This window comes from Corvus kubaryi, unplaced genomic scaffold (assembly GCF_017639235.1).
Source record: "Corvus kubaryi isolate FWS band 111438036 unplaced genomic scaffold, C.kubaryi_AGA036_p1.0 split3-73, whole genome shotgun sequence".
Classification (NCBI taxonomy): Eukaryota; Metazoa; Chordata; class Aves; order Passeriformes; family Corvidae; genus Corvus; species Corvus kubaryi.
Window position 1 is genome coordinate 21,369,154 of NW_024582091.1, and position 23,162 is coordinate 21,392,315.

Genomic DNA, 23,162 nt, shown 5'->3' on the forward strand with positions numbered 1-23,162 from the left:
TTCCCACCATCTCTTTCAGCTCTGTGCCTCTCTGGTGGGATGGGACTAGAAAAGCATTCTTCAAACTCTGAGCAAATTCTGCAGCTAGGCCATGAATTTTGGGTTGCTCTCCTCTCTACTTGCCCCTCCCCTGCCTGAGGGTGGTTTCACAGAACCCACTGTACTAACAGCAGGCAGTGCTAATCAGATGCTGACCGATGCCTCCAGTTAAATGAACTCAGTTTCACTTGAGTCTACAAGACCCACAGTATGCTATGTCTGCTTTTGCATAAGATTTGAGGAAAAAAAATTAGCACTGTCTTAGATGACTGAAACATCCACTTTTTGCCCTAGTAGTAAAAATTCAGCTGAAGTCGATTAGCATAATTTTCATACTGTTCACATCTCAGGTAGCTGTCTTAGGGGCACACAGCTGGCAAGGTGAAGGATTCTCAGTCAGAAACCAATAAGGCATATGATTTCTTTTTCTCTTCAAGAGAGAAGCAAAGTAAATGGTAAGGGAAAAAGAGAAAAGGAAAGGAAAAAAGTGGGAAAGAACTTATGTACATTTAAAATCTCCTAGGTGCCCTTGACTTTAAGAAGTACTTTGCCCACTGCCGTTATTTTACTAATAAACTTCCTGCTTCCTTTCCTCACCACAACTCAGGCTCCTGTGTAAGCCAAAACCCGTGACCTCTCTTTCAGCTGTGACTTTTAAGTCACACTCTAATTCTCCTCTACTGACTGGCAAATAACAAGGGCAGGAGGCTGAGGGACGCAGGCCATACCACCTGCTGCATGTTCTTCACAACAGCTTCTCTTAGTCTTTCAACAGTTTATTCAGCAGTGGAAAAGGATGAGAGGGAGGCAAGGCCAAGCTGCCAGCTTTACTTGTGGTGATGGGCTGCAATGAACGGTATGACCATTTTTCAAGATACTGGCAACTACCATGGCTGCTTCTTTTTGAATGATGAAATATGTGACTTTAATATCAGGCAGCTGGTGATGAGGATGCAGAATGAAACTGGAGACTAAGCACCCTGAGCTTTCATACAACAATCCCTGATAAACCAAAAGTCACAATGCTGCACTGCTCATTCAGTATTTTTTTTTCTGGTGACAGAAAGGATAAGGAGGTCACACTTTCAAAAATCAGATAGATATGGAAGGATAACAAGTCTTCAGCTGGGATTGTCCTGCTAGCAAATGAGTCCTTTGAAAGGACTGTATAAGGCAAGATGAAATGTAATTACAATATATCAAAAATAGTCATAAAAATTGAATTTAGAATTATTCATACATGTCTTCCCCAATTCTTTTAAACATTTTGATTACTTGATTGAAGAAATTTAATCAAACAATTAAAAAAATTAAAGAAAAAGGCTTTTTTAAGAACCCACAGAAACATGCATGAACAAGCGAGCTATGATAACCTCTGACAAAAGTTAGATGCTTAAAATTAGGAATCTGGATTCATATCTAGGTGCCCAGTTAAATATTCCCTGTGCCAATAGCAGATGTCATTTAACTGAAATTCTTATCCTTGATACTTTTGATGGGAAAAAAGAAAGAAAACAAGGAAGTGATGTAGACATTTGGGATCCCATTACACACTCTTAGAGGTCCATTTAGAAAACATTGTGCCTGCAAAGAAACTGTAGTTATTAAGGTCATTACCAGTTAAATATTGACCTGGGCTCTTTCAAAATACATAGCTCTTCAATGTTACATCGTGAATGCATACATTTATATCCACTTTGTATATATCCATTTATATCCTCTTGTGTAGAGGCATAAGAGCAGTAGGACTTGTATCATTAGTAAACATCATGATTATTTTAACAAACAGATTTATTTGAGCTAAAAGTTTGACAATGTAAGGATGCAAGTGCTGTGACATTGCCTGCAGGAATCAGTTACATAAATGTATTGGGTAAGTTTCAGTTCACAGACTCAGTCGAGTCTGGTCCATTCTCCAAGCAGGACATGTTCCTTACACGTTAGGCTTCAAAATGAAATCTGGGAAATTAAATTCTACTGATGCCAATGACCACCTCCTACTGTTTTCTTCCTTTCAAAGTTTTACACACAGAAAACACACGTTCTTGTTCCAATTCACCAAGCTGGCTGACTTCTTTCCCTCATCAAAACTCACTCCTCTCGACTACGATTTCAGTATTAACTTCTATCAAATATCTGACAGTTTTCTAGATATGTTGGAGTTAGTAAAGACCAAGCAAGAAAAAGAAAGATTTCTCAAATGACAAAACTCACAGCCTTCTCAAACCAAGTATTTCAAAACCAACATTTTCCTTTGTCCTTCTGTCCGCTTCTCATTAACTCTGAGCCCTGCACTGCTATTGTTGTTGATAATGATTTATTATGCATGCTGAAACATAAATGTTTCCAGCTTTTTAGAAGCAGTTTAAAGAAACATATTCCTGTCTCAAGGTCGTATAACCTGCCGTCCTTTATTCCCTTTGAGTAACACGTTCTTTGGCCCGTTCTAATTACTTGGGTAAAGTAGCAGTCAAAATCAAGATATTCAAAAATATTTAATTTATTTTTTTCAAAGACAGCTACCTGTGGGTATGGTGATGTCCTTGATTTTGACTTTGTGCTCGAGAGGCGAGATTTGCTTCCCTTTCTATTATCCGTTATGGTCGGAGTTGAATTTGCGTATGAGAATGCCGGCTTGGTAGCAGTGACCTGATCCAGGGAGAGCTGTAGTCCTTTATATTCAGTATCCCTATATAAAAGGCAAAAGTGAAAAACAAGCTCACTTCATGTCTTAACGGGAAACATTCCTTTCTTCTTTGTGGGGGGTGGAAACAAAAGGTATTTTTAAGGAAAAAGAACAAAACCATTCAGGGCAAGCCAGTATATCCCCCTAATATATTTATGGAGTATAGCTTACTAAGCAATAGCAGTATTTTTATAGTGAAAATATGATTGCTTTTTGCATCCAGCTGTTATCATCCTGATCTACTTTCTTCAGTAATAAAAAACCAATGGGATGGATATTTCTGAGATTTGTATTACAGTTCTACATTGGTCACATAGCTAAGCAGTAAATAGGATACATTTTCCTCAAAACTCTTTTAACCATACAACTACAAATTTACCACATGTGTGCTATGTGTGTGTGTGTGTTCACATGTGTGCGTGTGGGGTGCACATAACAGCCTACAGAGATGACTAGATAAACTAAACAAAATAATTTTTTAATGGAAAACACTTGATCTTTAAGGTTGTATTTTTCAGTGTTTAAGAAGTTTCAGGCAATTGGTGCAAATTTTTGATTTGTTTTTTTTCCTTCTATGGGTCTTATCAGTCTTTTATTCCTCCATTTTTAGTTGCTTATACCAGTTTACCAGTCAAACAGCTAAATAAATATCAATCTTGTGATTTAAATAGCCTGTCCCTCACTCACAAAATAATAGAGGTTGTCCATGGAAAGCTACATATAATGTCAGTTTTTGAAGTTCGGTGTTAGTTTCTTTAAACTAATGAATGCATGAAAATAAGGAAAACTGGCATTGTTCACAATGTCTTACTAAGCATAACAAGGGCATGTGCATTGGACTGCTCTCCTCTGCACACATCTGCATGTCTGCTGATACCCAGGGGAGTAACAAATTAGCTCTCCAGCTTTCATGTAGTCATACGGAACCTATTCTGACAATGATTTATTAAAAGAGAGCAAAGCGAGAGCTTCTTCCTGACCTACCTACCTGGAGGAAAAGAGGAAGGGTTCATGATGTTTTTTTTCCTTTGTGTTATCAGTAGAGAAGTAAGGGATAAGGGAAGAATAATGCTTCCCTTAAGCAGTCAAGGAGGCAACATATTCATTCACACAATTACCCCATACTCCATCAAAACCTAAAGATTAACACTTAATGAATTATATTAATAATAAATTGTTTACCGAGCTTTAACAACAATATCTTGGTCTATAATCACACAAATATTGATATGTAAGGCACAAGAGTCTAAGTTTTTTAGAAAGAAACTGCTTCATCACCTAAGCGTATTACAGCTTAGTACATTGAAATGTTTTCAGATAAAAGGCAGGGGTAGAAGAATAAACTTGATAAATCACTGAAATAAGTGAAATAGGATGAATCTTCGAGCAGCCACAGATAAACCTGCAGAACCAAAATATTAATTCGTCCCAGTTCTACAGTAATTTTTTTTTGCATGTGATAAATAGTAAAATTATTGGTTGAAGAGGCTTAGGTTTTTTGGCAATGCAGACAATATATGTGTGTCTGTGTATATATGACACATGAAAGTAAATCCCTGACATTAGAACTGCACTGACTATGGTGTTTCCAGTCCATAGCAGACAGAGATTTGTCAAGTATAAATAGGGCTTTGCAATGCAAAATTAGTTCTTAATGAGGTAATTTCTTCAAATTTTAGCTTCAATAGAGATATTCTCTGCTATAATATCTGCATTTCAAATATCCTGTCTGCAGTGAAAGCGTCTGAGTGTGGGGATTTGCTTTGGCCTCTTTGACAGGTACAGCTCATCCACATATTTTGAAAGCATTAATCTTTCCCGTGGTTATCCTCAAAATTTTCATCCAGACACCTTGACTTGACATGCAAAGCATCTGTCTTCATAATTGATTCCTAGAAAATTATCTCCATGTTATACGAAACACAAAAGATGTCAAACAGTCTTCATACTTAATTGCTACAGTAGCATGAGATTTTATCAATAGCCCTGAAAATCTAATAGTCTCATCCTGGTATACACACTCCCTCTGACTATTTGATTATAAGAAGGGGAAGGGTCCTGTGTTTTCCGTGTCAGATGGAGAAAATATTACCACCAGAAACTGAAATTAATCAAAACTAAGTAGGTAAGTTTTCAGAGCCTTAGGGGTATGAGGAGGTTGTATTTTTTTTTTGAGCCTACCAACCCTTTTACCTCTGGTTTTGCTGGAGAACCTGTAGCTCTGTGCTGCTGCCATTAACTCCCCATTTCTGTTTTTGCCACCCTGTAACCATCTGCTGCTTTCCTGTGTCCATTAAAAAGTTTTAAAACAGTGGGAGGAATAGCACCCTGGTATTCAGACCATATTGTCATTCCAACACTGCTTGTCTGCTGTTACGATGTGTGTAAGGGCCAAACATTCAATAATATAGGGACTACTCTCTACAATGTTTCTAGGTCATGGGAACTGGAAAAAAAACCCCAAAAAACAGTCAAACCTGACTTACCCAAACCTTAAATGACATTCTGTGTTACTTTTCTATGTCCTTGCTATTGTTATGGTGAGCTTTCACCCTCCCAAAACACCACACCTTAGAATAAGCAACACAAGCTTGTATTTGCATGAGTTGCTCAGACAGTAACTTCATCAAAGAAAATGATGATAAAAAAAGTACCTGAAGTTCTTGCTGCCAGATGCAAAGTTTTGCCTTAGAAAAAGAAGACTCCTGTGCTCTCTTTGCAGATGAAATACCTGGACGTTTTTGCATCACTGAGTCATGATTCAGTACCATCTCAACCCTGTCCTAGAAGAGCTACCCTTCAGAATAACCAAGAGAGATACCAGAACACCATCAGCAACTGCCCAAGATAAATACCAGGAGTTAAAAAGGAAAGAAAATATGGAGGAAGGGTTCAGTGGCCTCAATATCAAATGCAAAAGATGTTCCACTAAGAAATGAAAACATCTGAGTATATCCATATGCACTGTGAGACAAAAGACTAGAAAAAGCAGGACTCCTAGTGATATACAAACTACAGATGGAAATTCTGAAAACTTCCTAGAGTAATTTATAAAACTTTCACCAACATGGAACTATAATTTCCACATTCCTATTCTCAGAGACCTGAATGCTCTATTACACAGTCACAGCCGCAGACTAGTACTGCATCTTGTGTTCTATGTGTAATTAAAAAAAAAAGTGGTGGATACGAGCTTCTTCCTCCAAGGTCCTCACCTTCAGGATCCCGTAGGGATCCATACAGTCAACATCTATCTACATGAGACTGCTGAGACAGAGAGAGTGATATGGCATATGTTCAATTGCTAACAGTATGTTGCTGACAATCTACTATTTATCTCATTTTCTGATGCAACTATCATCACTATAAAACATCAGAATAACTACAGGAAATTAGCTCTTAAATGAAGAACAGATGAATCAAACTGAATCCAGACAAGACCAAAGTGATGCTTCTTTGCAAAGGGAAACACATTGAAGACCTCCATCTTTTCATGATGGGAAACAGCCATTCTTTCCACAGTTGGATGGAAATTCTAGGTCCTCTGACTCCTCAGAGAACGTGAATGCATAGGCTTTGGGTAGCATATGGTTCAAAAATTGTATTATTTTTCCTCTATCTTGTCATTCCCCCCCATATGAGAATCTGCCCAGTATAGTCAATGTATCAGGCACCTACAGACTGGATTACCAGGCTTCACTGTAAGCAAATTCGGAAGACAAAGCATAAAATCCCCTTGCTACAATATGCTGCTTCCCATTTTCTTCTCAGACCTAACTCCCAGAAGCTTTTCCACTCTGTGCCATGCCTCTGGCTCATCCAGTGCTCCCTATAAAGCTTGATCCTAATCTTGAAATTATTTATTGATGTATTACATGCACACCACAAAAAACCCAGGGTCAATGACTGTACCAACTGCATTTCTCTGCAATGAAGCATCTGAAAGTTCAGTACAAAATATTCTTTACTAAAGATATCTAGCTGTAGCAAGCTGAAAAGATGGTGATGGACAAGGGCTGAAGGAGCAAAATGTTTGGAAGAGGAAGCCAATCTGTTTCTACATGGCTTGGATGCCAAGTGAATCTCCAACTTTTATGTGAAGTGTTCTCAAAATTCAGCTTTAGAACACGCCTTCTTCCCACTACCATGGCCAAAATGTACTATATGAAACAAGGTAGCAACAGTCTATCTAACCAAAGTTTGAGGAATAGATAAAGAATCATTAGCAGACATTCCCGAAAAAACCCAGTAAGGGAGTATCAGAGCACCACAAAACCTGAATTCTCAGCAGAGTTTGCACAAATGCAGTGACTAAGCATGTGGTGAGAGCTCACCACGAAAATGAAAAGAAAATGAGAGGGTTTTTTTAATATAGGTTTTTTGAAGGAAAAAAACACATGGGGAAAGGGTGAGTCGGCACTGACAGAAATAACGTTGGGAAGACAGAGGTCCGGTGTGGCTCACAACAAACTAAAACTGTACACACAAGCTGGGTTTTTATTGTCATTGTGTTTCTTCAATTAATAGGGTGATGCTTGGGACTACTATAGCTCATTGAAGTGAGACTAGACATTAACATTAGAGAACTAAAGGCACAAATAGTTTTCAAGATATTAATACTCCCTACTTAAAGACAGTATAGGCTATGGAACAGAAGAGAACTTAAGCCCTGAAAAATGCTCTCAAACAGAAAGACCCGCTAAATACGATGTATCCAGAGGAAGAAGTAAAAGAATGACACCCATTAGTAAAGAATAAATATCCAGATTCATCCAAAAGTACTTAAGACCAGCCAGACTCAAGAATACAGATCTTATATATCCAGAGTTATAAGCAGCATAACCTTCAAAACAAGAAGAAAACCCTTGGAAAAGAAGAGAAAATGCTCAATCCAAGGAAAATTCTGCAAAACTGTATGGAAAAGCATCTTTTTACATTAATAACACTACATGATGAAAAGGAAAAATAAGCTATACATGCAGTAACTGAGAATACACAGATAACCAGCAAAGAGGCAAACATTTACAGTGCATTTAATTCCTTCAAAAGTCATTAAATTTAGACACCTTAAAGAAGATTAACAGAAATTCAACTTTCATATGTGGTGTTACATCATTGGATGGAAAGGTATCACGGGAGCACCTAAACCTGACATATGCTGTGTAACCTACATCCATATCATTCCTTACACATATTAAATAATTAGTGAAGTACAAGCTGAAAGTAAAAGCATTAGGTGATCCTAGTGCAATGGGTTCCTACATCATGGGTACCATCATTCACCTGACTGAAGCAAAGCAGAAAATACTGATCATGAAAATGAAAACAAGGTTCAATTCCAATTGTTTGCACTATTATTTCTATTGAATACATGATGTATGTTCTTCATTTCCTCTAGTTTTACTTGAAAAATCTATGGAATGGGTCATATATACTCTTCATTTCTTTTAGTTAAAAATCAGAAAAATTATATTTGTCAGATTTTCTGCCATTCTAGCAATAGAAACTGTGAGATTAAACTAAAGGTGTTAATGTCATTAATGTTCAGTCTCTTTTTCTGAGTTATTGCAGTTTGTTTAAAATCAGACATGAAGGTGGTAAAAATCAGGCACTTTCTCATGCATGTCTGACTACAATAGTGCAATATATCATTCTTCTACTTTTAAACAATGCCCACAACTTTTAACATTTCCACACTCCAGCTCATGCAATGCTAACAGAGCACCATTCAGCAGATGAGTGAAAAGAGAACAGATTCTGGCTGTTTGTCATCTTCATGGCTTTCTAAATCAGCAGATGGTACAACAAAACAGACAATTTCCTCATCTGGTGTGTCCTCAGTTCACATACAATGTGTCTCAGAAATGTTTACAAAGGCCTCGGTCTGCTCACGCGATTTGTGAGGAGGAGCGTGTGCAATCCCTTTAGCATCTTTCAGAACCAGTCAAAATAAGGAGGTTTCACTCAGGTCATACAGGAAGCCAAATTTCAGGACAAAGTGCGAAAAAAGCTGTTGAACCTCAGTGCTTGTTATGAAACTAAGCTGACATTCAACTGCAAACTCAGAGTTACTCCCTGCCACAGCTGTTCTATCAGTAATCGCGGTGATATTAGCAAACCTCCTTCATAAAACTTCTTGAGTGAATAGTCCCTTATAGGCCTGACCTACTGCTCACAAAAGTAATTGAAAAAACCCTCCAGAAATCTTTCAAGTGTATGCTTATTATTAGTACACTTAATGGCTAAGCCATACATCTACTTGGAGAAGTATGAGTTCTGTGTATCAGATCCCTTCATTAAGTTCCAGGCACCCGTTTATCTCCACAAATAGCACAAACAACAGTGGCTGTTTACATCTTGTTGAGTCAAAGTTTACAGCTTCTCCAGCCATGAGATTCTCTTATGTTATATCATATTCCATATTTGCTTTTAAAGACAAAGCAATCCAAACCAGGGAGTTTAATTAAATTATTTTATGCATTCAGAAAAATTGAAGCACAAATTTTCCTGTATGGGTCATTTCACAAAAATCTGAGGATTTCCTCTAGACAACTACTGTGAGAGGAATTTTATATATTCCATGATTGGTTTTTCATCTCATCTAACTGCCAGTTGAAGTTAAATAAAACATCCTGGCCTCTAGATAATCATGATGTGGCAGATTTTTCAGCAGTCTGAAGGTAGAGTTTGCCATTCCAAACTACATGCCTCACCATCTTTGGATCCAAAAGTGAGACCTGTATTTGCCTTTATTTACTAGACTTCCTAGCCCATTAAAATCAGCACTGATGACTTCTGAGAATCCCTGCCTTAACTTTGCTGAATATTAGCTCTTAAGATGAGGATAACAATATGCTATTGTGAGTAACACATATTTGGCAAAATATCGGTGTCTGTCTCACCTGTTAAATTTCATCTTTTTGTTGGAAGGAACAACCTCCTTCTATCAATGCATGATAGTTAACATTACTAAGCTAACTCTCAGCTTCAGCCCCTGGCTGCACATCACCACAGATAAACAGAAAATACATTTCCCGAGAGTACCCGTGTCACTATTGATGCAAAACATTCTTTTATTATTTCAGAATCTCCGTGAATTTAATGCAAATGTTTTTAACTATCTTATACCATTTATCCTTGATTAAACCTCTTCTAGATAGTTAATCATTAATGATTTCTTTACAGTGTCTGTGCAAACAGCTCATTCATGCCTGTGACATATCAAATTTCACAGACGTGTTCTTTAATTGGATTCATTTATTTCTAATCTACTGAAGTCCTCACTACAGTAATGCTTGACTAAATAGACATTAAACTCACTTATTTAAACTGCTAAAATAAATTTGATATGTATTCTATGAATAAAAATATTTGACTGAATACATGTAATACCACTGTTATTGTGTACCTAACTGAGCAGAAATTATTGGAAATAGCACACTAGATAGCTATATGATATGCCTGGACAGAAGGATTTCAGAGGCTGCTGCTGATTTTTTGGCAGAGATTATACATTAACAGTTTTCAAACACTAAGGATTTCTACAGCACATTAAGGCATGTAATAAGGAGAACCAACAGGAGCTCCTCTTGATTTTCATGAAGGTTGTTGAATGCTGTCATTTTCAATCCAAGGACTTTTTTAGAGAGAAGAGTTTCTTGCCAGTCCTGTCCCCTCATGGCAAGGGAGACCAGATAAACCAGCTAAGATGTTTTCAAGATTGACTGCTCTATGTTTTGTAATATTAACTGAAGAGCTGGCACAGAAGTGGATAAAAGTCCTGTATCTGGGTGTTAAGCAGCGACAAAATACAATTATGTACCTATAGACTCCAAATTATTAGGGGCATATATAACATTCTTCTCTATAGGGCTTAAGTATGGTCTTAAAAGCCTACTTTGAGATTTTTCTTTCTAAAACTAGTATTCTTGAGCTCCATTTTGGTGAAGTATCCTCTAATCTATGTGATTCACCGCACAAACTGAGAAGTTTCACAAAAGAAAGAAGCATCACATTGCAGAGAGGTCGCTGATATAACACAGACTGCCCTGTGTGTAAGAAAATGCACATCATGGCATAATTATGCAGTAACTGAGGATTATAAAGATAAGGATTCTACATCATTCCATACATAAACCCCTCATGCAGTGACATTTCAAATATTGTATACTCTGACCATCTTATCTGAAAACTTGGAAAAAGCACAGAATATGATAGCAAGGATGATGGGTTTGGAACCGATGTTCTATGAGAAAAAAATAAGGACTCTCCTGAGGCTGAAAAAGAGGTGACTGGGAGAACAAAATAAGATCAGTAAATGGTGAATTGCATAGAGAAGGAAGACATGAGTAGGAAGCAGTTTTTCACTTCTTCTAATGCAAGAAGTATGGGCTAGGGAATGAATGAAGCAAAAGGAGGCCTTTATTCCCACATTTACTTAACCTTGGCAGAAGTCCACATGGTGCCAAAAAGTAAACAGGTGAATGTGTGTAGGAAAAACCCACAAAACATTGACAACTAATACATTCAAAGATCTCACCTCTTTCTAGGAAGACATTAGAACTTCTTGGAGAAGAAGGTGCTGGGGAAACATGACTGCATGTTTGTCCTATTTTTAACCTCCTTCCAAAGTATTTCCCATGGTCACTATCAGCGTGTGTGTGATTCTGTATCACTGTTCTTGTGTTACACTCTATATTACAGTAGTTAAGCAGTTTCATAGTTCAGTTCCTCTGAAACTGTGAAGAGAGGTCCTGAAAATTTGCCATCATTACTTTTAATAATTTACTGTAAATCTTCATGATATTTCAGGTTTTCTCAACTCCTCTGTGTTCCCCATAATCAAAGTTTTTCTTGTGACAACCTTCCTAAGAAAAAATTTAAAAATTAGTTAGCTTTTCTGTGATGACTTTCTGGATAAGATTCTGTGATCTGGGAATAAATTATCCGAGAAAAAAAAAAAAGGACTGTGCTTGAAAAATTATTTACTGTTCATTCTGTTTGTTCCTCTTTGGGAAATTTCCTATCTGCATGCTGCATAATTAACTTCCCCATCATTCCACCCTGCTTTTTCTGATCAGCTGCACCCCATAGTGAAGAGGCCTGTTGAGTGCAAAAGTATTCGTGACCTCCATCTGGTAGGGTGTCCCATTTACAATAGATCCCTTTCTCTTTCATCAGATTAGTCCATTCTTGTCATAAGACTTTCACCTTCCTTAGAAGAAGCAATATTTTTCTACAACAAAAATCTTTCTGCTTCACTAGTCCAGAGTTCCTCAGGTTTGGCCAAGGGAGAGCACTTTGCCTTTGAGGGCTATCATGTACCATTAAGAAAAAATCATGTTATAATACTTAAGAACTACTTCTCAACTGATCTTTCCCTTCTTTTGCTAAAATTTTAAGGGAGATAAGGGGAGGAAGACAGGCAAGATTTGCACTGAAATTTTGGCTTTTGGGGAGAATGGATTTTTGATTTTTTTTCAAATTAATATACCTGTTTTCTCATTTCATTTTTTGTACCAGAGTCAGACTGTTTTTTAACTCCTTCCTATCCACAGCCAAACCTCTACTGCAGTCAAATCCCACCCACATTACTTGCCACTTGGGTCTAAGTCTCCATTCTTATTGGACTCGACCATCCAGCTTTGATAGACATACAATGTACAGAGTTTTATGTTGATAAAACAGGAGACAAATAGCAAGAAAAGAAATGTCATGAGGTTATAGTGTAATACATAAGTCTCCATTTTATTTGATAGTTTCCTAATAATCACTGATCCTGTCTCCTAAAAGTGTACATAATACATGGTTATATTGGTTAAGGGGGTCCATTAAACATTTAAAATTTATATAGGATAACCTGTTTGATTCCCTAGACTCTCTGGAGTCAGAATAAGTTAAACCACCATCTCTTGCACAACTGCTGTTACCCCACATCTTCTAGTAAATTCAGAAGGGTTTTTTTAATGGCAATTATTGCTTTTTGACAATGTTGGGATAACAAAAACTCTACATTAACATGTACAGTTCAAGAAATGCATGCCCATATAAAAATCCAGCTTATGTAAGTCTCCAGTGGGTCAAGTGTTTATAGGTAGTCAAACACTTAATAGGTGTATCTAAAATTCCTCAACAAATAAATGAAAATACCTTAATCTGCCTAGTACCTTTGTCCTCTTGGTCATAGCTTTGGCTAGAACAGTGAGGGGCCTTAGTTGGCATTAGTCATTCTGTTGTCACTGCTCCACACATACATTCATCAAGAATTTCCAGGTGCTTAGGAGTGTCTCTGACTAAGCAGAGACACTCTTATTGTTCTCACAAAACTGTCCACAGCATTCTTGCCTACCAACTCCACTGCCAACCTTCAACTGTCCTCTGACCAACACTACAGCTAATCTGCACCTGCAGCAACTGAACACTTGATTTTGTTTGTGCAGAGTCCCCTATGCCACATTGTATGAGATTTGCGGTGCTTGTGGTTACCAATTCTGGAGCACATATAGAGCGACTCAAGAGTGTCACACCTGTGCAAATAGTGCTGTGCACCTTCTCTCCTACTGCTTTCTTGAACTCACTAGATAGCACCATGGAAGCAAGCCCCAGTTGCATGTTCCCGTGTTACACCATTGTAGTCGGACAGACAGGCCGTTTTCTTTGGAGTGAAGCCACATCCACATCCCCACTGCTGTTTTTCACAGAGCAGAGAGCACTAAGGAGGCTGATAATCTTTTGGAAGGTGACACTTTAACTATCCTACTAGAAGCTTAGGATCAACAGAATTATTTTGCAGCCAAACACTGTTCAGAAGTTTGACTGCAAAGCGGAGGATGCTATCAAGCTATTTATCCCCAAATCCAGACTTTCTGTGAGCAAATGCTCCATTGAGCTAGGCCTTGTAAAGCAGTCATTAAAGGTTATTATTTTGTTCTGTGTACAAAACAGTCTTTGGAAACAGCAAGAGAAAAATAGCATGCAATGCCTTTGGGTGGATTTCAGCAATCCAGGGCCTAAGTCAGAGTTTTCTGTAGCAGCAGCCCTGGCTACCAGCTGCCAAACATAGTACAGAGACAATCAAAACTACAGGCTACTTGGGATCAGTGTGCCCTCAGGGCATGTTCACTTCCTCACTGACAGCACAGATGTAAGAACACTGAATGCTGGATGGGTTTAAAGGTCTTCACTCTAGGTTATGTCAAAATATCTGCACAATGCTACGGGTATAGCCAAACTTTAGATAGCCAGGCATTTGAGTTTCCATAGCTGCACTGAAGCTTCTGCAGAAAATAGCTGTTATTTTCAACATTGCTGTCCCCAAGATTTATACACAGTGGTTTGTAGCTGAAAAACTACAGCTGTTCTCTATTAGGCCCCAATTCAACACAGTAACAAAACGCGTCCTTCAAGCCATCTCTATTTGGCAAAGCCAAGGAATATTCTTATTTCCAAGCGTGTGCCTAAGGGTTTTTTTATTTCAAAACTGAATTCACCAGGATATAATCGTGTACTGAAAGTTATGTCTAAGCACTTTTAGAGCCTGACATGTGCTCAAGTGCTTTAGTAAAACAGGACTTCTGCCATTTAATTGCACTAAGTGGATGATAACAAAAGACAACAACAGGAATAAATCATCTAACTGTGTTAAAGCTCATGAGATTGACTCCAGACTTCAGCCATCCCAAGCCTTCCGAAGGGTCAGACGCTGTACCCTTGTTCACACAGAGCAGTGCCTGCCTCCATAAATAGTGTCATCAAAGTGAAAGGGCCTGCCTCTGAAGTAACCCACTGAGTACGAACATATGTGCTGGAGCCTGGCCCACACTGTAAAGTACAAAAGAGAGGTGAGGGAAGGAGAATTAGATTTTAAACAGATACTTGCCACTGTTGAACGGACAAAGGAGATTTATTTGTTAACACTTAATTTAGGCTGTGTCAAAATGCCACATTTGTGTACGAATAAAAACTAGCAAGAACAACATAATGTAACGGAAAGATCTTCCTTCAGAAACAGTTTAGTAGCTTGTCACACCTGTTGTACCTCACGACAATTACAGTGAAACAACATGGGAATGGCAGCAGTACTGAGATGCAGCACAGAGCAACAAGAGCAAACATGCAACAGATTAAGGAAACAGAAGCAGAGCTAGTAAAATTGTAAGCCTACTTAAGGAACATACTGCTGTTGTTATGAGAGCAGGAGCCAGTTCCTCATCCGGTTTTATGCAGAGTATTAAGAGGGCAAGATAGCAGTGGACTGCTTGGCGTGTCTCTTCTGCACAGCCACTAACACAGTCCACAGACAAGCTACAAATGGGGTGTAGTAAAACCAGCAGACACTCTTCCAGCTGCCTCTTCAGTTCTCTGAACTATCACAGAGCAGTGAATATAACCCTAAACTCCATGGCCTATGGTCTCCCCTGCTCTGCCACATAGAAGGACCACTGAGAGTGACCCCCAGAAGGGACTGGAGCACCCAGCTACTGGAGTGATGTTTACAACCCACATTTATGCCATTCAGAGTGTGGAAGGGCAGAGTTAGGATAAAGTGTGAACAACCTCTCTAGCAAGAACAGCTGTGCTACATTGTACAGTCCAATGCTGCCATGTAAAGTAAAATCTGTGGCAGTTTACCTTAAACCATAAACCATGGCATTTTAGGAATAAGAGTCCCTAGAGCAGGCCCTGTACCTTTCATCATTGAAGTGAGACAGACAGCTGGAGATAGTAATTGCTTCAGCTATTGCCCCTGCTGAATGTGTCTCAGCCCCAGACAAACATTTTACAAGACCTGTAACTCAGTATTTGAGAGAAGGGTGTTTCCAAAGGCCTGGAGCAGCCACACACTGAATGGGAAAATGATGAAGTGGAAAGCATTTGAAGTCACTCTTCCTTGGAATAAAGACACTTTTTTGCAACCTTGAATTTCATGCCATGTGAGACTCTCAGCATGCATGCATTTAAACTAACAACTGGAGGTATTTTTTCTGTAGGTCTGAGCTGCAGTCCTTTAATCCTTACTCTAGCAAATAAAACTCTTCATATGAACAGTGACTCTCAGCTCTGGCCCACAGTTTTAGTGCCTTGGCCATTACAGTCACCTGGTTTAAATACAAGCATAGAAATTTGGAGTGAATTAAACAAATGGTAGCTAGGAAAGCCCCTACATGAACAAAGAAGAACTGCAGAAACGTATTGCGGACACCTGGAAAAGCCTGTCTCCTATTTGCAAGAAATATATAAACAGTGTTCCAGGGAGACAAGTCTGTAATAAAAACTAATGGTGAACAAACAGAACACTGGACTGAGTAGTTCAAGAGGAATCCTTTTTTTTTTTTTCTTTGAGACATGTGCTTCCCAAGCATTTTGATTTATTAAAACAATTCGTCCATATATTTGCATTGCTAATCAAATCACGGGAATGATGGTAGGCTTTCCAGTCTTAGAAAAAGCACGTTGAAGATTGAACAGAAAAAATAGGACCCAGTTCTGTGCACTACTACACAAGTGGGAAAAGTTCCCCTTAATATAGAGAGATAAAAAGGAAAAGCAGCAAGTCGAATTTGTTCCTACTATTTACAACTATTTAAGAAAAAAACCCCAAACATTGTCCAGTTAAAATCACTGAGCCTTATCTCTAGTATTTAAGTTGGATGTCTAAGCTTACTCATACAACTAGTTACAGTAATGATATGAGGAAGGGTGGGTTTCCCAGGGTATTTCCTGTCCTGCCTGCTCCATCACACACCTGGGAGATCCAAGAGAACATGTATCTACCTATGACTAAGAAAAGAACTCCGTGGTAATTCCGAATAGGCCAGTTTGAGAGAAAGGCTCAAGAAAGGTAAGCCTGTGGGTGTGGAAATACAGTTTGTGGATTCTGACGTTGACTAGGAAGAGACAGAGGTGAGACCTGATGTATCAGAGACAGGACAAAAACAGAATTTCTATGAAAAGCTATGAAAATACATAACTGTAAGTGCCCACAAATATGGGAGGAGCTTTTTCACATGAAACACAGAGTTCCCTAAAGCCCACTTAATACGCCAGGAAGGACTGTTTTTGAAGTTTGAGCCATCACACATAAAGATAGCACCTTTCTTATACAATCATTTCAAATCTGGTAGTACACAAAGCTATGAATAGTAATAATAATAAAGATTAAGTGTGTAGGTACAATTAATAGTTAATTTATTCTAAACTGCATTTAGGTAAAACATTTGTCAATATGGCAGTTATTTGTGAAATAATATTTCAAATAACTTGCATTCAATTTGTGTTTCTAATCAGCCAGTTATACAATGCAACATGAAGAGGTCAACTGGAACTATATCAAATACATGCTATATCATTAGAACAGAGATTAGTCACAATTATCTACCTAATCCATGTTAACTGTATATGCCACCATTATTGCTATTCTTTTAAATGCTAAAGGACAACAAAATGTATATAGGAAAGCTTCTCTAGCTTTCTCTGGGGACAAATTATTATAATATTTGCTCATGCTTAGAAAGTCAAAGGATTTGCACTTCACATTATCCATTTGTTTAAAGGAAGGTTGTTTGCGATCTAAATATAAACTTAACTTCAGCAGTTTCCTTCTCTATTAATTGACTCATACTTGAGTCCCTTTATGTGATAAACATGCACAGCTAATAATCAATGATATGGTGACTGTGTGTACAGAACAAATAAGAAAAGAAACAAATATTCTGTGTCTATACTCACATATCCGAAGCGGAATACAACGAAGACCAAATATGTGTGCTTTAAGGACAGAGTCCTTAAAGGTCATTTATATTAATTTTTGATACACTGCTATTACACAAAAAAAATCAGCTTTCCTCTCATTGCCAAAATGCCATTGCCACCGTGCTTATTTATTTCAGCATATATACTTGCTACAAACATTTGTTCTCAAGCCTAGCATTCATGTTCTCAAAACTTGGGATTTATGAAAAATTAAAATGACCTCTTTTTAATTTTCTTAACTGGAGCATGCGTGGTCCTTTTTGCATAAACTCTCATTCTTTTCTTTTTCATCATCATTATCATCCAGGGGAGCTGGGAAGCTACAGGGTAGAGATTCTTGTTCTTCCTGCTCAGCCCACACTGAAACTGCTCCAGACCATTTTGGCTCTTATGGCACTCAGTATCTGCTCTTTTCCAAAACTGAGCACTCAGGTTCCTCTCAACAGTGAGGAAAAGCTCCTTATCCCATGACCAAAAAAAAAAAAAACCCAGGGCTTTACCTGAGTGAAGAAGTACTGTGTGAGGGGATGAGAGACCTAGAAGGTCAAAAACCTGTACTACATCTTCCAAACGTTATGACCCGTTTTGTGATTCACCCTCCAAAAAGACCAAAATTTCCTGTATTCAAATGACTTTTCAGCAGGAGTCATCTCACCTTTCAAGTTCTACCCTGCAACCCCAAATGTCTGGGATTGTGATTCTGTTATTTCAAAATGCAAAAGCACTAATTTGCACCTCTTTTGCTTTCTCCTCATCTTAAACACACAAGAATCAATATTCAAAGGCTTGTATTTCACTTTTGTAAGCATGTTTTTCCCTGCTGGGTTTATAACATGACCTGGCTGCAGCGGGCACACCTATGCCTGTCCCTCTGCCCAGAGCTGCACCAGGGGCTCTGCCACACACCCGCTGCCGGGTGGGCAAAGCACAGGAGGTCACACACAAACTGCTCATCTCAGCCTCTCTTGGTTTGCTGGAAAAATCCAATGTCATCCTTAAAGAAGTGCAGTTTCTATCAGATTTATACTGGCATAAAGTATATTAAACACTTGCAGATTTTGAGTGCTATGGGACCTTTGTCCACCCCTCCTGCAGTAGAGCCTACCTCATACCAGAGGACAACCACAAGTCCCTGTAACCTTATATTGTCCTCTGTATTCTCCCCACCTGCCTTCCTCATTTGAGTGGTAACATGTTGACTCTGAATAGCTCATTAAGACAATTAAGCCCGCTCTAGGTAGGAGCTCAGTATTCCCATGGCCAACTCTGCCACCATGAGCCTTTCCCCAACAGTTCCCTCCACTTCAGGTTATCCATTTCAGAGGCTGACTTCATCTCACTTTTTTAAAAGCCAGATCTTTCTCTGCTTACAGTCACCTGGCAAACGGCAGGGCCTGTTCTTCGAAGACCATATATTTTCTGAATGGCCAGCTAGGCGGAGAAGAAGGATAATGATGATGATGATGATGATGACAAGGATGATGATGATAATAATATAATGACTCAGTAGAAGCTATGCTCATATCTTGGAGGCAGGGCAGCAATTTCAGCAGTGGTAGCCCTGCTGCAGAAGCAAGCAGAACACGATCTCTTCTGCAGACCCCTAATGAAGAGTCAGCCAGGCATGATGGGACCTGAAGGACCTGAGCATACCAAAACTTTATGCAGTGGCAGTGCCTGCATTGCAGCTACCAGCAGCACGTGGCAGCTGCTGCAGCCAGTGCTGGACCTCCCAACTTCCAACATCCCTCCTTTAGGCAGCCTGGCTCCCTCTCTGCCCTCCCGCCGTCCTTCACACTCGAGGCAATTAAGCCAAGAGTGCAAAGGGAGACTTGGAGACTTACACCAAGGCATAACAAAGTTGCCCTGTGGTGTAACTTCATTCTCTAAGGGAAATCTTGAAAGAACAGCTGTAGTCCTCCTACATGTCGGTTTGGCTGCAAAAAGGTTCTGAAAATCCATATACATGCACCAAAGTATAAAGACGCTGCTTCCAAGGAAAAATCAGCTGAACAGGAGGAGTCGCCCTGTTTGGGTACCGCTCCTAAGGGGAAATCGTCTTTCCTGCAACGCTGTTTTGGGAGGAGAGTGCTGAGGTGCTCCAAGTCCAGCTCCCAGACGGCCGGGAATTCCTGCCCGGGCGCGGAGCCGCGGACACTCAGGGGCTGTCCAGTGGCCGCCCCCGCGCCCGCCGTGCCCCCGGTGACAGCCGGGGGGCTGACAGGACGGCACATGGTGCAACCAGTCACGCTGCTGGGACACAGCTCTGAGGGGTTTGTCTGACCCACAGGGTACCAGGGCACTCCCTGCTTGCCGTGCCAGCCTGAAATTCTCGTGCCATGGCAAGCAAGGGACAGATCCGGCCAGATCCCCAGCTGTGCTTTCAGCAGGTCCGCTGGGATGCTCCATTTCCACTCGGATCATTTGAGGTAGAATTCTGTGATTGATGTTCACGCTTTGGGGATTAAAGACGAGGGAAACGACCGATAATCTCAAACGATCGTAGCAAACCGTAGCGTTTCTGGAGCTAAAATCACTCCAAGATGCTAATTGCCTTCGGGTTCCTTGCTTCTTAGCGTTACAATGCACTAACTTCTGTCTTTGCGGTTCCCCTTTCGCCCAAAGCAGGTGCTTGGACTTAACTGGAAAGCATAAACCGCGAAAAATACAGAGAGGGACTGGTGTAGAGGAAATGGACGTACAATTGTGCAGAATATCTAGAGCAGAAGTGATAACGTCTCTGCTGATACCCGTCCTTGCTAAGGAAATGACAAAGTGTTATGCCCCATAAAATAAAATAAAATAAAATAAAATAATAAAATAAAATAATTTTTCTTTTAACGGGAATCACAGTTTTCTGACTACCGCAGAGTGCTGACCAAAATGTCTGTTTTTTCATGCAGACGCAATGACCCATCTTAGAGCACGACGCCCTTTATCAGCTCACATACCAAAGGGATTACGCCCTAGAAGTGCAGGCGCTGTGACCTGCAGCCCCTTTCCAACTCCACCAGCAGTCCCCCCACACATGACCAGAGCCGTGGCCTCCGTGTCGAGCCACTTCATTTCGGGAAGCACACCTTAAACTGGGCTACGAAGCCACTTGCCACCTGTCCATGCACCAAAGCCGTGATGGCAAGATCATGATGCTGCCATCGCCACAGCTATAGGAAATGGGAGGGTTGTGCGTGACAGACGCTTCCAATACCTACATTTGTCTCCAGGGGAAAAAAGAAAAGAAAAGAAAAAAAAAGCAGCGGAACAGAGGAATATCCAGTCTCCAGGATCAGTGAAGGACCGCCAGCCTGACTGGTCCTACGACGCCAAGGAAGCGTCAGTGCTGCCGGCAACAGCTTCTGCCGTGTCCAGAGGGGTTGCTAATAACTATCTTGAAAACACTTAAAAATAGTCCAGACGAGTTTCCCCTCCCTCACTGGGCCTCTGCGTTTCAGTACAAGCAGCATAGCTAGAGCACAACACAGCCATTCCAAAATGCAGAGAGATGTATTGAGATATGGTATCTCAGCACTTAACTCTGATTTTTTTTTTCCTATTTGATTTTATTTTTTTTAAAGTTCAACTGACCCTTCTGGTCACCAACTTTCTTTGTGGTTCTCTGTAAGGATCGCTCTCCAAGAACAAAAAAGAAATCTCTGAGCTTTGATAGAGACTCTGGATGAAATTAAGAACTTCAAACCCCAGATTTTTGAAAGGAAAAACAGATGTCCTGTTTGTTGAGTATAAATAACTCCGTACGTGGAAGCCTTTTCTTTTACGCCGCATTAAATTTTATTTAATGCTGGGTGCATTTAAACTGCAAAAAAAAAAAAAAAAAAAAAAAAAAAAAAAAAGGAGGGGGCAGCAAAATATGTGGGTGACAAACCTCTAAATCTTTTCCTCTCTCGAAAGAGAACGAAACAGGCAGACGGGAAACCCTTCATCTAGATGAAAGCGCACAATGTGTTTCCTAGCAGACCTGGCGAGCCTGCTCTGGTCAGTGCGGCGGCGAGGGGGCTGAGCACCGGCAGCCGGGAAGGGGGGAGAGAAGGGGCGGGAGGGAGGAGCGGCCGCCGGCCCCGGGGCAGAGCGGGGCGCGCCCGCAGGTGCCCGGCCGGCGCTCGGTGCCGCCCGGCCCCGCGCAGCTCGGAGCGGCCCCAGGCTGACTTACGTGAGCACGTAGTTGACGCTGACGATGCAGTGCGGGCGGGAGGAGCGGCTGTTGTGCACGATGGTAGCGTAGCTCTGCACCCACACCCAGCCGCCGTGCTTGGCCAAGAAGCGGTAGTACTTGGTGGTCACTTGCCCTTTCACCAGCACTGCGGGGACAAAGCGAGGAGAGCCTCAGCGTGGCTACCGCCTCTGGTTTGATCAGCCCCGGGAAGGGGGCGCACACTCCCCCCAGAGCCCTGTGGGAAACCAGAGGGGTTAGGACCCCCTTAGCGGCACATGGGGAAGCGGCGGGGACAAGGGTGGTGGAGCCCCCCGGGCAGGGCTGATCTCAGTACCTGAGATCCTTATCAAAGGCTAATCGGGGAGATTGGTAGGGCCGGGGGGTGTCTGTGTATATGTGTGTGGTAGGCTACGGGAACTGAACCCCACACACCCCCATCCTGTAGTATCCCCATCGAGATTTTATTCTATAAATCTGTCTTTGGGGGTTATCTCTTCTCGTTACATTCTCTGTAAGGAAACTTACCGTAAATTAATATCCTTTTTATTCATCTATCCGTGTATTAATGTCATCATGATAGCAAAATAGAATAAAGTACAGCTCTCCGAATCAGGCTCACTACTGCAGTCAAAATTAGATACACAGATTTGTGAGACTTGGTGGAAGTGGAACAAAAGTATTTGAATTTCACTGGCACGGCTTTTTGGAGCAGGAAAAAAGTGTTTTCCTAACCAGAATTTGAAGAGCGCCTGAGATTTGTGCAGGGCAGTTTTTGTCCTACAACCAAAAAGATGAGGACGGAAAAATAGTCTTTCATTGCCAATCCCTTCCGTTTGCCACCTGTGTCCAACTCAGAGTTCAGTTGCTATCTAACCTTGTTTCGCTAAAAGCTGAAGCGGATTTTGCTTGTTCTGCCCTCCAGAGAGCTGGCTTTTAGCGTTCCGAGCTAGAGGTGAATCCCAGCAACCCCAAAGTCCATCTGCAAAGGGAGAAGATGGGGAGCAGGGTTTTTAACAAGAAGACCATCTCCTTACACAGGTGATGTGCACAACGCAGGTGAAAGGTGTCACAGCCATGGACGTGGTGGTAAAGGGTCTTCTCTATCAAGTCCTGGGGCTCGTAACCTGTTAGCTCAGCTACCCTGCAAAAGACATCAGCAGCAAATATAAGTGGGTGAGAGGACAGGAGAGGAGGCCTGTGGAAGAAGGGACAGGCTAGGGGAATAGATTTGGAAATAACTCCAGTTCTACCTGGAATCTAAGAATATGAGCTTCATGTCTAGGCTGGCCCGAAACATGAACATATTGCTGTGGAGTTTGATCTCCGTCACGGCGCTGGGTGGCAGCGAGTGGCCCACGGCCACCAAGCCAACGTTTTGGTAGCAGCCGTCGAAGGGGGACATGTCCAGGCTGTACTGGCGGATCTTCAGGTACCCGCTGCAGTGAATGACCTGCCGGAGACACAGGAAAGTTTGGCGGCTACCCAGCAGGGGGAAGGGTGTGCTGAGACAGGCGT

The 23,162-nt window shown here is 40.8% G+C and overlaps 1 protein-coding gene across 1 annotated transcript in view; it reads right to left on the minus strand.

The window, feature by feature from the left end:
- The window catches only part of SIM1 (SIM bHLH transcription factor 1), a 52,697-nt gene that overhangs the window by 15,131 nt on the left and 14,404 nt on the right, over nucleotides 1-23,162 (minus strand). Inside the window, exons 7-10 of the mRNA XM_042017129.1 lie at nucleotides 22,898-23,097; nucleotides 22,682-22,788; nucleotides 21,645-21,792; nucleotides 2,563-2,728 (exon numbers count right to left, since the gene is read on the minus strand). Coding sequence (XP_041873063.1) covers nucleotides 2,563-2,728; nucleotides 21,645-21,792; nucleotides 22,682-22,788; nucleotides 22,898-23,097 — 621 coding nt within the window. The remainder of the gene's footprint in view (nucleotides 1-2,562; nucleotides 2,729-21,644; nucleotides 21,793-22,681; nucleotides 22,789-22,897; nucleotides 23,098-23,162) is intronic.